Genomic DNA, 18,525 nt, shown 5'->3' with positions numbered 1-18,525 from the left:
AGCCCCTCACTACAGCCCCTCACTACAGCCATTCACTACCGCCCCTCACTACAGCCCGAAACTACAGCCATTCACTACAGCCATTCACTACAGCCCCTCACTACAGCCCCTCACTGCAGCCCCTCACTACAGCCCCTCACTGCAGCCCCTCACTACAGCCCCTCACTGCAGCCCCTCACTACAGCCCCTCACTGCAGCCATTCACGACAGCCATTCAGTACAGCCATTCACTACAGCCCCTCACTACAGCCCCTCACTACAGCCATTCACTACAGCCCCTCACTGCAGCCCCTCACTACAGCCCCTCACTACAGCCCCTCACTACAGCCATTCACTACAGCCCCTCACTACAGCCCCTCACTACAGCCATTCACTACAGGCCCTCACCACAGCCCCTCACTACAGCCCCTCACTACAGCCCCTCACTACAGCCTCTTACTGCAGCCATTCACTACAGCCCCTCACTACAGCCATTCACTACAGCCGCTCACTGCAGCCCCTCACTGCAGCCCCTCACTACAGCCATTCACTACAGCCCCTCACTACAGCCCCTCACTACAGCCTCTTACTGCAGCCATTCACTACAGCCCCTCACTACAGCCATTCACTACAGCCGCTCACTGCAGCCCCTCACTGCAGCCCCTCACTACAGCCATTCACTACAGCCCCTCACTACAGCCCCTCACTACAGCCCCTCACTACAGCCCCTCACTACAGCCATTCACTACAGCCCCTCACTACAGCCCCTCACTGCAGCCATTCACTACAGCCATTCACTACAGCCATTCACTACAGCCCCTCACTACAGCCATTCACTACAGCCCCTCACCACAGCCCCTCACTACAGCCCCTCACTACAGCCCCTCACTACAGCCCCTCACTACAGCCTCTCACTACAGCTCCTCACTACAGCCATTCACTACAGCCCCTCACTACAGCCCCTCACTACAGCCATTCACTACAGCCCCTCACTACAGCCCCTCACTACAGCCATTCACTACAGGCCCTCACTACAGCCCCTCACTACAGCCCCTCACTACAGCCATTCACTACAGCCCCTCACTACAGCCATTCATTACAGCCCCTCACTACAGCCTCTTACTGCAGCCATTCACTACAGCCCCTCACTACAGCCATTCACTACAGCCATTCACTACAGCCCCTCACTACAGCCGCTCACTACAGCCATTTACTTCAGCCATTCACTACAGCCCCTCACTACAGCCCCTCACTACAGCCATTCACTACAGCCCCTCACTACAGCCCCTCACTACAGCCATTCACTACAGCCCCTCACTACAGCCATTCACTACAGCCCCTCACTACAGCCCCTCACTGCAGCCATTCACTACAGCCCCTCACTGCAGCCATTCACTACAGCCCCTCACTACAGCCATTCAGTACAGCCATTCACTACAGCCCCTTACTACAGCCATTCACTACAGCCTCTCACTACAGCCCCTCACTACAGCCCCTCACTACAGCCCCTCACTACAGCCCCTCACTGCAGCCCCTCACTACAGCCCCTCACTACAGCCATTCACTGCAGCCCCTCACTACAGCCCCTCACTACAGCCCCTCACTACAGCCATTCACTACAGCCCCTCACCACAGCCCCTCACTACAGCCCCTCACTACAGCCTCTCACTACAGCTCCTCACTACAGCCATTCACTACAGCCCCTCACTACAGCCCCTCACTACAGCCATTCACTACAGCCCCTCACTACAGCCCCTCACTACAGCCATTCACTACAGGCCCTCACTACAGCCCCTCACTACAGCCCCTCACTACAGCCATTCACTACAGCCCCTCACTACAGCCATTCATTACAGCCCCTCACTACAGCCTCTTACTGCAGCCATTCACTACAGCCCCTCACTACAGCCATTCACTACAGCCATTCACTACAGCCCCTCACTACAGCCGCTCACTACAGCCATTTACTTCAGCCATTCACTACAGCCCCTCACTACAGCCCCTCACTACAGCCATTCACTACAGCCCCTCACTACAGCCCCTCACTACAGCCATTCACTACAGCCCCTCACTACAGCCCCTCACTACAGCCATTCACTACAGCCCCTCACTACAGCCCCTCACTGCAGCCATTCACTACAGCCCCTCACTGCAGCCATTCACTACAGCCCCTCACTACAGCCATTCAGTACAGCCATTCACTACAGCCCCTTACTACAGCCATTCACTACAGCCTCTCACTACAGCCCCTCACTACAGCCCCTCACTACAGCCCCTCACTACAGCCCCTCACTGCAGCCCCTCACTACAGCCCCTCACTACAGCCATTCACTGCAGCCCCTCACTACAGCCCCTCACTACAGCCCCTCACTACAGCCATTCACTACAGCCCCTCACTACAGCTCCTCACTACAGCCATTCACTACAGCCCCTCACTACAGCCCCTCACTACAGCCCCTCACTACAGCCATTCACTACAGCCCCTCACTACAGCCCCTCACTACAGCCATTCACTGCAGCCCCTCACTACAGCCCCTCACTACAGCCATTCACTGCAGCCCCTCACTACAGCCCCTCACTACAGCCCCTCACTACAGCCATTCACTACAGCCCCTCACTACAGCCCCTCACTACAGCCATTCACTACAGCCCCTCACTACAGCCCCTCACTACAGCCCCTCACTACAGCCATTCACTACAGCCCCTCACTACAGCCCCTCACTATAGCCATTCACCACAGCCCCTCACTACAGCCATTCACTACAGCCCCTCACTACAGCCATTCACTACAGCCCCTCACTACAGCCATTCACTACAGCCCCTCACTACAGCCCCTCACTACAGCCATTCACTACAGCCCCTCACTACAGCCCCTCACTACAGCCATTCACTACAGCCCCTCACTACAGCCCCTCACTACAGCCCCTCACTACAGCCATTCACTACAGCCCCTCACTACAGCCCCTCACTACAGCCATTCACTGCAGCCCCTCACTACAGCCCCTCACTACAGCCCCTCACTACAGCCATTCACTGCAGCCCCTCACTACAGCCCCTCACTACAGCCCCTCACTACAGCCATTCACTACAGCCCCTCACTACAGCCCCTCACTACAGCCATTCACTACAGCCCCTCACTACAGCCCCTCACTACAGCCCCTCACTACAGCCATTCACTACAGCCCCTCACTACAGCCCCTCACTATAGCCATTCACTACAGCCCCTCACTACAGCCATTCACTACAGCCCCTCACTACAGCCATTCACTACAGCCCCTCACTACAGCCATTCACTACAGCCCCTCACTACAGCCCTCACTACAGCCCCTCACTGCAGCCATTCACTACAGCCATTCACTACAGCCCCTCACTACAGCCTCTTACTGCAGCCATTCACTACAGCCCCTCACTACAGCCATTCACTACAGCCCCTCACTACAGCCATTCACTACAGCCCCTCACTACAGCCGCTCACTACAGCCATTCACTACAGCCATTCACTACAGCCCCTCACTACAGCCCCTCACTACAGCCATTCATTACAGCCTCTCACTATAGCCTCTTACTGCAGCCATTCACTACAGCCCCTCACTACAGCCATTCACTACAGCCCCTCACTACAGCCATTCACAACAGCCCCTCACTACAGCCGCTCACTACAGCCATTCACTACAGCCATTCACTACAGCCCCTCACTACAGCCCCTCACTACAGCCATTCACTACAGCCCCTCACTACAGCCATTCACTACAGCCCCTCACTACAGCCCCTCACTGCAGCCCCTCACTGCAGCCATTCACTACAGCCCCTCACTACAGCCATTCAGTACAGCCATTCACTACAGCCCCTCACTACAGCCCCTCACTACAGCCTCTCACTACAGCTCCTCACTACAGCCATTCACTACAGCCCCTCACTACAGCCCCTCACTACAGCCCCTCACTACAGCCCCTCACTACAGCCCCTCACTACAGCCCCTCACTACAGCCATTCACTACAGCCCCTCACTACAGCCCCTCACTACAGCCATTCACTGCAGCCCCTCACTACAGCCCCTCACTACAGCCATTCACTGCATCCCCTCACTACAGCCCCTCACTACAGCCCCTCACTACAGCCAATTTCTACAGCCCCTCACTACAGCCCCTCACTACAGCCATTCACTACAGCCCCTCACTACAGCCCCTCACTACAGCCCCTCACTACAGCCATTCACTACAGCCCCTCACTATAGCCATTCACCACAGCCCCTCACTACAGCCATTCACTACAGCCCCTCACTACAGCCATTCACTACAGCCCCTCACTACAGCCATTCACTACAGCCCCTCACTACAGCCCCTCACTACAGCCATTCACTACAGCTCCTCACTACAGCCCCTCACCACAGCCATTCACTACAGCCCCTCACTACAGCCCCTCACTACAGCCATTCACTACAGCCCCTCACTACAGCCCCTCACTACAGCCATTCACTGCAGCCCCTCACTACAGCCCCTCACTACAGCCCCTCACTACAGCCATTCACTGCAGCCCCTCACTACAGCCCCTCACTACAGCCATTCACTACAGCCCCTCACTACAGCCCCTCACTACAGCCATTCACTACAGCCCCTCACTACAGCCCCTCACTACAGCCCCTCACTACAGCCATTCACTGCAGCCCCTCACTGCAGCCCCTCACTGCAGCCCCTCACTGCAGCCGCTCACTGCAGGCCGAGAATCACAAAGCCACAGATCTGGCCTTATCTTGCCCAGGCCTACTCTTGGCTTCTCTGCTGTCCTGGAAGACACTGGAGCTCAGTGGTCGCAGTGCTCTCATTGTGGGAGCCAGCCCAAGAAATCCTATGTAAGCAGGCATGAGGTGCATGCTCAGGATCCCAGAACTGGGGAGGCTGAATTGGAAAGACCAGGCTGAGATACACGGAAAGACCTTGACTCAGAAAACAAACCAGAGCTGGCTATGAAGGCCCATGACTTTAACTCCAACACAGTCTGGCGGATGGAGGCACAGAGGCAGGTGAATCTTGGTAAGTCAGCTCGATCAATGCATCGAGTTCTGGGATAGCTGGGGCTATATAGTGAGACACTACCTCAAAAAACTAAAGAAAGGTCTGGAGAAATGGCCTGAAGGTTAAGAGGACTGGCTGCTCTTCCAAAGTCCTGAGTTCAATTGCCAGCAACCACATGGTGGCTCACAACCATCTATAATGAGATCTGGTGCTCTCTTCTGGCTGACAGGTGCACATGCAGGCAAAACACTGTATAGATAATAAATAAATAAATCTTAAAAAAAAAACAAAACAAAAAAAAACTAACTACAAAGTGAGTCCAGGACAGTCAAGGCTACACAGGGAAACTCTTGTCTCAAAAAACAACAAACAACAACAACAAAAACAAAAAACTAAATAAAAAGGGCTGACAAGATGGCTCGGCTATAAAGGCTAGATTCACAACCAAAAACAAAAAACAAAAAAAACCTAAAAAACAAAAAGACAACAACAACCAAAAAAAAAAGAAAGAAAGAAAAGAAAAGTGAAAAGAAAAAAGAAACCCAAAGTCTCACTACTTCCACATCTAAAAAAAAACTGAGGATATTAGCATGACTTCAAGGGATAATGTACATGGGTGGAAGGCATGCGTCTATCGCAGAGATAATTCAGATTGTCAGGCTTAGTGGCAAGCACCTTACCTGCTGAGCCATGTCACTGACCCCTGGGTGAAAGGTAACTACAGGAACCAGCCTCATGAAGAATGACAACCAGCGCACGTAAGCACCGTATCAAGCGCTGCAGAGATTTATAATCCTGGGCATGTGTAACTACGAGTCACCGTTTGCAGATGCTCAGGCAGTCACTGACCAGGGTGAAGGACCTCCTTAGGCAGTGACCTCTGAGGCTTTTAATTGACAAGCTTAGGCGAGTAACGAAGAGCAGCACTCTCTCACCTGCTGGGTTCTGGTCTGTACACAGAGATGACGTGAGAGGCGAAGGCAGTCTCAGAAATGACCCTGAAGATGCTCCTGCGGTCTGCAGAGGGACTCCATACTGCAAGCACAGCACCATAGATTAGACAGGTGCTCCTTGGCATGCGCTGTAGGACACATGGCAGTGCCCACAGAGCAGTGGGTTTGGGGACAAAGTGCTGAGCATAGTACCTGCCACACAGTGCTCCTATATAGCTGTAGGTTTGGGGATGCAGTGCTGAGCACAGTGCCTGATGACAAAGAACTCATCTTCAGATGTCAACTGCATCCACACATACCTTTTTAAAATAAAATTTGTGGTGGAACACACCTTTAATCCCAGCACTCAGAAGGCAGAGGTAGAAAGATTTTTTTGAGTTTGAAGCCAGCCCCAGCCGGGGCCAAAACTGTTGTGTAACAATTTCCTCTAAGATTAAAACAATTGGGCTGGGCGCAGTGGCGCATGCCTTTAATCCTAGCACTCGGGAGGCAGAGGCAGGCGGATCGCTGTGAGTTTGAGGCCAGCCTGGTCTACAAAGTGAGTCCAGGATGGCCAAGGCTACACAGAGAAACCCTGTCTTGAAAAAAAAAAAAAGGTGGAGCCAGGCAGATCTTTGAGTTTAAAGCCAGCCTGGTCTTCGCAAGTGAGGTCCAGAACAGACAGTAAAGGCTACATAGGGAGACTCTGTTCAAAAATAAATAAGCATAAACACATAATTATTTTATTTTTGCTTTTTCTGGGATAGGGTTTCACAGTGTAGCCCTGGCTGTCCTGAAACTGGCTCTGTAGACCAGACTGGCCTTGAATTCAGAGATCCACCTGCCTCTACCTCCCAAGTGCTGGAATTAAATGTGTGCACCATCTAACAATGTTTTTTAAGAAAAAAAAAAGAATAGATAGTGGCTGGTGTCAATCTTCCACTCAGAGGTAGAGACAGGGAGATTATCATTTCAAGGACCAGCTGAATTATACAGAAGTCCTAATCTGAAAGAAGAACAATCAAAAAGGTATAGAAGGTCTGGGTGTCGGGGAAAACGTCTGTAGCATGGGTCCCCTCCCCACCACTGCCAAGACCGGAATGGTGGGGCATACACAGAAAGGCAGCTTGTCAAGATGTTCTGACACTGAGTCTGTTTCTCTCAGTGAAACGGGACAGCAGTGTGTCTTTCCCAGGCTGTCTGTGGGAATGCTAGGAGACTTGAGGTTGATGTCAGGCATCATCTTCAATCACTCGCCCACCTTATTCAATGAAACAGGGCCTCTCAATCAAATCCCGAGCTTGCAGAGAAAGCTAGTCGGTAGCCAGCTTGCTCCTGAGGATGCCATGTCCACCTTTCGATGCTGAAATGATGGGCAGGCCGCCACACGCCCACCAGCATTTGCATGGATAGTGGAGAGCCGAATACTGGTCTCCATGCTTGGAGCTCGCATGCGTAACCACTCAGTTACTCCCAATATGCCTCTGTTCTGTTTTGAGGCAGGGTTTCATGTAGCTCGGGCTGCTTTAAATTTGAGCTCTGGCTGTTCCTACCTCCACCTCCCAGGTGGGTACCAGTAAGCCCAACTTTTAAAGTAAAAGTACATTCAACATTGATGAGTCATATTTTACAGGTCTGCTAACAAGAGATATATACAGATTCCTAATGTCTGTAAAACTAAATAAGACTCTGAGACAAGGAACAGGCATGCAGGCAGTCCACTCCCCATGCCCAGAGGCAGGCTGTAGTCATTTCACTAGACCCTCTTGAATTAAAAAGAACAGAAAACTCTGTAGAGATGAAATTCAACGCAGAAGTGACCTCAAATCCTGACATCAGAATGTGACCACTCTCTTGACTTTCCGTGATCTTTGTCTGAGAGGAGCAGCACTGACTCTTTGTGGTGTCACCTATGTCCCAAGGGCAGGTGGTTTGGCTTTCTATGTTGATACTGAAATTAGCTTATAAGGATAGAGTATTTCACGCCAGGCGTGGTGGCTCAGGCCTATAATCCCAGCACTCGGGAGGCAGAGGCAGGTGGATCTCTACATGTTTGAGGACAGCCTGGTCTACAAAGTGAGTCCAGGCCAGCCAATGCTACACAGAGAAACCCTGTCTCGAAAAACTTAAAAAAAAAAAAAAAGAGGATAGAGTATTATTTTAGGATCTATGAGCAACTGCCATCAAGTTGTTGGCTTACCTCATATTTAGTGGGTTGTGGGGCATCTGACATGGCAGTTGAAGGAACATCTGACTCAGCACTCACTGTAAAGCCACCTGACGCTTGCATCAGTCTGTCGAAATTGTTTTCATCGGGCACTTCCGGATTAGCGAAATACAGCGCAGGCTTGTCTGGTTTTAGACAAAAGCATTGGAAATCAGCAGAAATGTACAGCGTATGTGACATGTCAATTTTGGAAACTAAATCATTCTTAGTAGCAATAAGGCTGAAGTTGGAAACCAATCTTTCTGGGCTGCCTAGATGGCTCAGCATGTAAAAGTGCTTGCCGCCAGGCCTGACAACCTGAGTTTGATTCCCAGGACTCACATAGTGGAAAGAGAAGTGAGTCTAAAAATGTCACCCTCTAACCTACGCAGGCAGGCATACAGCCATGCACACATGCGCTATGTATGCACGCACACATACAATTTTAAAATGTTTTCCTGCATGTTTGCCCTGAACCCATTTCTCAGGATTTTCTGAGCTTGCTAAATGAACAGGACCCCTATCACCATGACTGTGAGACCACCCTGGTCTACATGGTGAGCTCCAGGCCAGCAAGCGACACACAGCAAGACCCTGTCATGAAAACTCAATAAACAAAGAGGATCAGTAGAGCTGGCTGCACCCATAGCATGGTAGTCATGGCTTCTAAGGTCTACAGGGAAATAGCACAGCAGAAGCCAAGGGCCAGGCTGGTCACTTTCTCCAGCACACAGACCAGAGTCTGCTTCTCCCCCCTTGTAGGCGACACTTTCTCTGGGTGACTGTGGAAGACAAGACGCATCTCTCAGCAGCCGCCTCCTGTCCTGTGTGTGATGGGAGAGCATACGTTCACTGGCTGCTGTTATGGCTTAGACAGGTACTTGTCACTTGTCTCTTCCAGGTCTTTAGTCACAAGGGAACATGGAAAGACACTGGAATGAGGTGATGAAGTTTGGCTGACAAAGTCACCGAGTGTGCCTCTGCTACCCTGACAACAGCACACTCAGGAGCACACTGGACCAACACACTTGCCTGAGCTGACCGCTCAGGTAAAAATAAAGATCCTGTATTCATGCAAATCCTCTTAGTAAAAATAAAAAAGAAAAAGGAAGTGGAAACCACAAGTAACATTTAAAGATGAGACTGATCTTCAACCATTACTCTGAGAGGAAATAAACGTGCACTCACACACATGCGTGCGCATGCATGCATGCACATGCAGGCACAACCTGGACTCCTATGTCCTTGTGGCATAAGCATCTTTGAAGTCAAGGGTAAGCAAAGGCAGCTACAGCACAAGTACTTGAAGACAGGGTGCGTGCCAAGGATCTATAGTTACCTGTAAATCAGCCTGGGGTTTGAATTATTCACACAGCCAAAACACAGGATGGGTGCTTTAAACGGACCCGAATGAGGGGGTTTTTTTTTCCCATAAAGTAACTTTTAAAAGAAAAACAGAGCTACACAAAATCTATCAAATTCAAATACTTACAGTTTGAAGTACGGATGCAGAGGACGGATGGGTTGATCTGGTCAATGAGTTTAAAGACCCGGTGAGGAGGGGCTGCTGTCAAATTCATTGAGTACATGGCAGTCTTCTGACTACAAAACTGCCTATCACCCCTGGAAGTTAAAGACAACCACAGCCAAGTTTTCAGTCTACAGTCTGAGCCGGATCATTCTAAACCTGCCGACGCCATCACCGCAGTGATAAGGACAAGCACGGGGACATTGATGAAGGGGTGATGTCAGAACAGAGTCCGTTTGGACTTATTTGCTGTTTCAAGTGTGACTGAAGCTTCACTTCCATCGGGCGTGGTGGCACAGCCTTTGTCCCCAGCACTGGGGCAGTAGAGACAGTGGGTCTGTGAGTTCAGGGTCTACACCACAAGGTCCATGCCAGTCACAGCTACACAGTGAGAGCCCATGTCAAAAACTATATAACATTTAGGGGCACCTGCTGGGTGTGGAGTGCAGTGCAGAGCACTTTCCATCAACTTGGATAGCATTAGGATTAGGGCATTTTTGGGGGCTGGAGAGATGGCTCAGTGGTTAAGCACTTACTGCTTTCATAGAAAACCTAGATTCAGTTCCCAGAACCCACATCAGGCAGCTCTTGCTTGTAACTCCATTTCTAGAAGATCTGATGCTTTCATCTGGATTCCGTGTGCACCACATGTATGTACTGCACATCACACACACACACACCATACACACACACACTACACACCACACACACACACACACACACACACACACACACACACATGCTTGTACACAAACACACACATACATAAATAAAAATAAAAACATACTCTGAAGTTTTTTTTGTTTTGGGGGGCTTTGTTATTGTTGTTTTGGTTTTCAAGACAGGGTCCTGTGTAATAGTTCTGGCTGTCCTGGAACTCTCTTTGTAGACCAGGCTGGCCTTGAACCCACAGAGATCTGCTTGCCTCTGCCTCTGCCTCGTTCTCCTGAGTGCTGGGGATTACAGGTGTGTGCCATCGTGCCCTGCTAGTAGGAAGTTGTTTTTTGTTTTGTTTTGAGATTTATTTGTTTATTATGTGTACAGTGCTCTGCCTACATGTACACCTGCAGCCCAGAAGAGGGCGTCAGTTCTCATTATAGATGGTTGGGAGCCACCATGCTGGGAATTGAACTCTTCCTCTGGAAAGCAGGCAGTGCTCTTAACCTCTAAGCCATCTCTCCAATCCACTAGAAAGGTTGTTTTTTTTAAAAAATATTTATTAATTTTTAATTTGTGTACATTGGTGTGGGGGTGTCAGATCTTGGAGTTACAGACAGTTTTGTGAGCTGCCATGTGGGTGCTGGGAATTGAACCCAGGTCCTTTGGAAGAGCAGGCAGTGCTCTTAACCACTAAGCCATCTCCCCAGCCCCTAGAAAGGTTTTTGTTGTTGTTGTTTTGGTTTGGTTTGGTTTGGTTTTGGTTTTTCGAGACAGGGTCTCTCTGTGTTAGCCTGGGCTGTCCTAGACTCACTTTGTAGACCAGGCTGGCCTCGAACTCACAGCGATCCACCCACCTCTGCCTCCCGAGTGCTGGGATTAAAGGCGTGTGCCACCATGCCCAGGCCTTAAGTGTTTTTTGGTTTTTAAAAATGTAATTATTATTATATGTACAGTGTTCTGCCTGCATGTACACCTACAGGCCAGAAGAGGGAGTCAGATCACATTATATATAGTTGTGAGCCACCATGTGGTTACTGGAAATTGAACTCAGGACCTCTGGAATAACCGTCAGTGCTCTTAACCTCTGAACCACCTCTCCATCCCTTAAAGGTTTTTTGTTTGTTTGTTTGTTTGTTTGTTTTGGTTTTGTTTTTTGAGACAGGGTCTCTCTGTGTAGCCTTGGTGGTCCTGGACTCACTTTGTAGACCAGGCTGGCCTCGAACTCGCAGCGATCCGCCTGCCTCTGCCTCCCGAGTGCTGGGATTAAAGGCATGCGCCACCACGCCCTGCTCCTTAAAGTATTTTTATTGCATATGTGTGTCATACTTTTTCCATGGCACATGTGTAGATGTCAGAGGACAACTTACAAGAGTCAGTCCTCTACTACGTGGGTCCTGGAACTCAAGCTTACGACAGCAGGGGTGGCAGGAAGCACCTTTACCCACTGAGCCACCCTGCCTTGCTCTCATCCCCACCTTCTCTATCTCAGCTACCTGTCCAGCCTAGGCCCCAGCCTAGAATGCCTGTTCCCCAATTTCAGCTGCACAATCTGTTTGACCTTTGGGAGCCAACACAGCTTGGATCGTCCTTTCTAGAAAGTGTTCCCTGGCCCAGCTGAAGTTGACCACATCCCCGGTGTTCTTCAAAGCCCTGCCTCATTCACCCTCTCGCTCACCCAATGTAAGCTCTTAAAAGTTATATGGGCAGTTGGGCCTGGTGGCGCACACCTCTAATCTCAGTACTTAAGAGGCAGAGGCAGGTGGATCTCTGTAAGTTCAAGGCCAGCCTGGTCTACAAAGACAGTCTAGGACAGCCAGGGCTATTACACAGAGAAACCCTGTCTCAAAAGACCAAAAAAAGAAAAGAAAAGAAAAGGAAAAAAAGTACCATGGGCAAAGCACGACTCAGCTTTATGTCCCTAGTGCTAAGAGAAGGTGTTTACAAAAGCTTAGAAGATAGCTAAGTGCAGTTAGCTACACTTCTGCCTAGCCTGTGCCCGGCCCTGCTCTGCAAAAAAAAAAAAAAAAAAAAAGGCCAGGGTCAGGAGCCTCAGGTTTCTAGCTTGGTGTCTGCCTGAAAGGCTAGCAATACTGGAAGTGAAACCAAAAGTTTTATTAACCTAGTCCACTAGTGTATTAGTAGAGACCAAACAGCTAGAGCCTGGTGCATGCAAGGCCAGCGCTCTAACACTAGGTGGTGAAGGCCCACTGTGTGGCAGGAGCTGGGCTGGCACTGACTGCACCGGTGAGGGATATTTCTGTGCTCAGGAAGGTTCCATCTGATGGGGACAGGTTCACCCAGGATGCTCACCAACACATCCCAAGTTGTCATATGATAGGATGAGCGGGTGTCAGTTAACAGACATAAGGAAACTTTGTGACCTGAAGCCTGTATAATGGGGGCACTCCACAAACTAGCAGTAGGACTTTTTGCTCTTTTTTTTCTTTCTTTTTTAGAGATAAGGTCTCTTCTGCCTCAGGCCTCCCCAGAGTCCCAGAGAGCTGTGGCTACATAGAGTTGAGTTTAATCTGGTTCATAATTGGGGGAGGGGAATCATAAAGAAAACTAATCTTATCCGGGCAGTGGTGGTGCACACCTTTAATCCCAGCACTCGGGAGGCAGAGGCAGGTGGATCCCTGTGAGTTTGAGGCCAGCCTGGTCTACAAAGCAAGTCCAGGACAGCCAAGGCTACAGAGAGAAACCCTGTCTCGAAAAACCAAAAAATAAAAATAAAAAGAAAAAAGAAAAAAGAAAAAAGAAAGAAAGAAAAGAAAAAAGTAAACTAATTTACAAATTTTGAAGTCTTGGGCTGGAGAGATGGCTCAGCGGCTAAGACTACTAGCTGTTCTTCCATAGGTCCTGAGTTCAATTCCCAGAAACCACATGGTGGCTCACAACCATCTATAATGTGATCTGATGCGCTCTTCTGCGTGCAGGCATACATGTAGATAGAGCATTCATATACATAAAATAAATGAATTTTTAATTTTTTGATTTTTTTGAGACAGGGTTTCTCTGTGTGGTAACGCTGGCTGTCCAGGAACTCTCTTTGTAAGCCAGGCTGGCCTCAAACTCGAACTCACAGTAATCCACCTGCCTCTGCCTCCCAAGTGCTGGGTTTAAAGGCATGCGCCACCACGCCCAGCTTAAAAAACATTTTTTAAAACGTTTGAAGTCTTTCTCTGAGAGATTTAGGGATGCATAGCTGAAGTCTGTTTCTATAACTAAAGCTCTATAGAACGCAGGCCCACCTGCTCCTTCATATATCAGCGGCAGCGTCTGCTCAGCTGCAGCACACACCCCCGAGCCTCCTGAAGACTGCCACGCTCCCCAGCTGGCCCTTTACAAAGCTGGCCATCCTGTGTCCTAAATGGTAGAGTCATTACCTAAAGTTACTGTATTTGGGTGGTAAGGGGGTAAAGGCACCACGGCCAAGTCTGATGACATGAGTTTGACCCGAGACCCACATGAAGGAAGTGAAAAAGTGACCCTTAAAGTCGTCCTCAGACCCACAGGGGCACCATAGTATGAGCATACACACCCACACAAAGAAAATAAAGTGTAATTTTAAAAACCTTGTACATGGGTCAGGTATTATGATTTATGCCTTTAACCCCAGCACTGGAGAGGCAGAGGCAGGTGAGGTCAATGCCAGGCTGGTCTACATAGTGAGTTCCAGGAAAGCCAGGGCTACACAGAGAAACTTTGTCTCAAAAGCGTAAAGGGGCCAGAGCAATGACTCAGCAGTTAGTTAAAACTCTGTCCTGCTCTTAAAGAAGACCTGATTTGGTTCCCATGTTGGGAACCCATGTTGGGCAGCTCATAATCTCCTGTTACTCCAGGTCAGGGGACCCAACACCCTCCTCTTGCCTCAGGAGGCAACTGTGCCCATGTGTATACCCAGCCCTCAAGACACACGTGCACACACACAATTTACACAGTAGGGCTTCTGAATAGTGTGGGACACAATTCCTGTCCCCAAATCTTATCCTCCTGGTCAAACTGCCATCAAAACTCCCTGTCAGGGGCTGGAGAGATGGCTCAGAGGTTAAGAACACTGCCTGCTCTTCCAAAGGTCCTGAGTTCAACTCCCAGGATCCACATGATGGCTCACAGCCATCTATAATGAAATCTGGTGCCCTCTTCTGGCCTGCAGGTGTACATGCAGGCAGAACACTGTATAAATATTAAATAAATCTTTAAAAACAAGACAAGACAAAACTCCCTGTCGAATGCTTACGTGACAACTGGGACTGAGCAGGCAGAGAAGACGCTGAAATCCATGGGGCTGCAGTCAGGGTCACAGCAGCAGTTGACATCGCACTGTGCTGGAAGCAGGTCACAGACACACAGAGCAGCAACTACGGAATAAGACGACGGGGTTCAGAGGGTCCCAGTAAGTAGGCTGTTACTGCTCCCTGCCACTGAAGGGTTCCAGAAACCAAAGTCACAAAAATGTCTGGTTCGCATTGTGCTTGGTGGGAAAGTGAGGACCCACATCAGTGTCTCCCTAAGGTGGCCACAGCTGCCTACACTCCTACTTCATGGCAGATTCCAAAGGAAATGCTGTGGCAACCTCATCCCTCTCCTCACACAGCCGGCCTGCCTTGAAGCTGATCTCACAGTCAGAAGCTCCTGACAATAATCAAATGCTCCTAATTTGGTTTAAAATGTCCTTTTTCTATTTAAAAATTTACACTATAGGGTAATAAATTTACAACAGAATAATACAGCATGGAGGAGGAGCAGGGACACCCCTCCCCCACCCCACAGCAACTTTGACTTAATCTCTCTGACAGTCACTGTGACTCTTCGGTACTGCACTGCTAACCCCATTTAACAGACAGAACCTCTACATGTACAGAGGAGACAGCCTCCTCCAAAAGTCCAAAAGTCTCTGAGCGCACAGGGGACTGAGAACTTGACCACACTGTTTCAGTTCATTATAGATTTTATTGCCACACTCATTCATTTTGCTGATGGAGAAAACCATTTGAAAAAATAACAGAGAAACTGGAGAGATGGCTCAGCGGTTAAGAGTGCTGTCCGCTCTTCCAGACATCCTGAGTGGTTCACAACCATCTATAATGTGATCTGCACGCAGGTGTACATGCAGATAGAGCACTTATATAAATAAATTAAACAAACAAACAAACAAACATTTTTAAAAAATAGCACTGGCTGCTCTTTCAGAGGATCTGGTTCCTAGAAGCAACAGGACAGTACAAAACCATGTGTGACTGCACTTCCAGGGGATCTGATGCCCTCTTCTGGCCTCTGCAGGTACCAGACACACATATAGTACACAGATGTACATGCAGGCAAAACATCCATTGTAAGATAAAAATAAATAAATCTTAAAAAACAAAACCAATAATCCGAGCGTGGTGGCAACCGCCTTTAATCCCAGCACTCAGGAGGCAGAGGCAGGTGGATCGCTGTGAGTTCGAGGCCAGCCTGGTCTACAACGTGAGCCCAGGACAGCCATACCTACACAGAGAGACCCTGTCTCGAAAAAACAAAACAAAACAAAAAAAACCAATACCAAACTCTGTTTTGTTTTGTTTTATTTTAAGCCAAACCACAGCATGAAAATAACAAACTGGAGCTGAAGAGATGGCTCAGAGGTTATGAGCAATGGCTGCTCTTCCTCCAGAGGTCCTGAGTTCAATTCCCAGCAACCACATGGTGGCTCATAGCCATCTACATGTGCTCTGATGCCCTCTTCTGGCCTGCAGGTGTACATGCAGGCAGAGCACTTATATACATAAAACAAATAAAAATCTAGAAAGAAAGAAAGAAAGAAAGAAAGAAAGAAAGAAAGAAAGAAAGAAAGAAAGAAAGGCAAACTGAACTCATGGCATAGATTATTGTGAGGAGGGAGGAAAATACTAAATTCAGGGCCTCTATTTTTTTGTTGTTGCTTGTTCTTTGTTTCCTGAGGCCTCCTATTCCCACCTCAGTGTAGAAACTGTGGGGTCACAGGTGTGTACCACCATGGTTCCTCCACTTCCCCAGCTAACGCATCACTGAATCTTTTGTTTGTTTTTGGTCTTTTTTTTTTCAAGGTTTATTTATTTATTATGTATACAGTGTTTCACCTGCACTGCATGCCAGAACAGGGCACCAGATGGCTGTGAGCCACCATGTAGTTGCTAGGAATTGAACTCAGGACCTTTGGAAGACGACCCAGTGCTCTTAACCTCTGAGCCATTTCCCCAGCCCTTGTTTTCTTTTTTGAGACAGGGTTTCTCTGTGTAGTCCTGGCTGTTCTGGAATTGTTCTCTACATGTAGACCAGGCTGACCTCGAACTCAGAGATCCATCTGCCTCTGCATCTGGAGTGCTAGGATTAAAGGTGAGCGCCACCACCACCTGGGTCGAATTTAAACTGTAATGTTTTGTTTCCCTTTTTTTTTTTTTTTTTTTTTTTTGGGAAAACAATCTCAAGCTTCAAACAAACAAAGAAAATAATTTTAGTCAAACACTGACAGGACGTCATAACAGTCTTATTTGTATGAATGAATGGTTTCACAATTTGAAAACCAGCTCTAGAGACAGGTGACATGGTAAGAGGGATGGCCAGAGGGATGGCTCCCGAGTTAAGAGCACATAGTGCTTGTGTACAGGACCCAAGTGAGGCAGCTCACAACCACCCAACTCCTGCTCCTGGGGCTCTGAGGACTTTTTCTGCCCTCTGAGAGGCCAAGAGCACATGTGCACGCATGGGCATGGGCGCGCGCGCACACACACACACACAATTAAAAAAATATTTTTTTTAAAATTCTAGAACCCCCCCCCAAAGGTATATAATGCTCTGGAAAAGCACGAAGGGACATTTATTGATAAATGCATAAGGCTTTCTTAGTCCTAGAGACAAAAGTGCTCCCGCTCCAGATAAGATTCTCTCTAGCCAAGGGCACCTGCGCATGCTCACTAAAATAACGCCACAATTCTCCAACTGGGATGGGAAAAAGAAAGCGAGTCGCCGCCTCATGTGTTTAAAATTACAACTATGATTTGTTGTCAAAGCTTCAGACCCTTGTAGGTAACTGGATAAGAACGAAGCAGGTGTGTTTAATAACTCCACTTACGGGGAAAAGGAGTGTAAAATGTGAGTATACTTCATTACCGTGCAAATGTCTGTGGAGCTCTCAGTTAACTAACCAGCACTCGGATGCTCTCCCACACCTCTCATGTCTGTGTGTCTTGGAGAGGACTAAGATGCACATTTAGCACTTTTCCTTCTACAAGTAACGCCCACAACTCATTCTGAAGTACTCCACTGCAGAGTCAGCCTTCTGCTCCAAATTATGTGGGAAAGTGGGTAACTTAGCCCCGCTTTCCGTATTTGTGTGCCGGAGATGATCCGGTGTGTGTGTCTCTCTGTCTCTGTGAGGCTGAGAAGGATGGAACTTTGAGCCTACGTTCTCATTGGTCTACCCGTTCCAGGGAGTTTAGCATTGGTACCCACCGTCCGTCACCGGGGTGGGCCTGGGGTCAGAGAGCTCCGGGGCCCTGGGAGTCCCTGTGGTCTTGGGCGACCAGGAGGGCCTGAGAGTGGCGGGGGTGGCCTCGGTGGAGTTGAAATCCTCCTTCGTCACTGCCGGAGTGCCCACTGCCGGAGTGGCCACGACCTGGGTGCTCGCTGAGGCGCAGCAGCTTAGGAGCACCAGCAGGAGTGGCTGGAGACCCCGGGGCCCCATGGCTGAGGACAGCATCCCGCGCCCGGGACGTAGGCCTGTGAGTTGCTAGGCAACAGGCACAGCCGAGCGCGAGGCATCACGGGAAAGGGCTCGCAAGGCCGCGCTAGTCTATGGGAGGAGGTGGGGCTTAGAGTCAGATCAGTGGGGATGGGCTTAAGGCCCCACGCTTACGTAAGGGGCGGGGACTTCCTGGGGCTGTAGGCGGGGCCAGGATCCAGGAAAACCGGAGGGTGTAAACTTCTGTTGTGACACTTTGCGGGCTGCCTGGCGGTTTCAAAAATGTAGATCCTATGAGCCAGCTATAGCCTCATAGAATTCGGAGTTAATGAAGTCTAGGGCAGAGCCTAGAAGTATTTCTAAAAAGACCCCTCAGCGGAGCCGGACGTGGTGATGCATGCCTGTAATCCTAGCACTCCAGAGGCAGAGGCAGGCGGATCGCTGTGAGTTCGAGGCCAGCCTGGTCTACAAAATGAGTCCAGGACAGCCAAGGCTACACAGAGAGA

The 18,525-nt window shown here is 49.4% G+C and overlaps 1 protein-coding gene across 1 annotated transcript in view; it reads right to left on the bottom strand.

The window, feature by feature from the left end:
- Window positions 1-18,127, bottom strand: part of TCTN1 (tectonic family member 1) — a 32,917-nt gene extending 14,790 nt beyond the window's left edge. The window contains exons 1-5 of the mRNA XM_084762755.1: window positions 17,791-18,127; window positions 14,558-14,678; window positions 9,622-9,752; window positions 8,124-8,275; window positions 5,927-6,026 (exon numbers count right to left, since the gene is read on the bottom strand). Coding sequence (XP_084618881.1) covers window positions 5,927-6,026; window positions 8,124-8,275; window positions 9,622-9,752; window positions 14,558-14,678; window positions 17,791-18,037 — 751 coding nt within the window. The 5' untranslated portion in view covers window positions 18,038-18,127. The remainder of the gene's footprint in view (window positions 1-5,926; window positions 6,027-8,123; window positions 8,276-9,621; window positions 9,753-14,557; window positions 14,679-17,790) is intronic.
- Window positions 18,128-18,525: the final 398 nt, after the last annotated feature.

The sequence above is a fragment of the Acomys minous genome (genome assembly GCF_964271855.1).
Source record: "Acomys minous genome assembly, chromosome: 16".
In the NCBI taxonomy this organism is placed as follows: domain Eukaryota; kingdom Metazoa; phylum Chordata; class Mammalia; order Rodentia; family Muridae; genus Acomys; species Acomys minous.
This window is presented reverse-complemented; position numbering and strand designations above follow the sequence as displayed.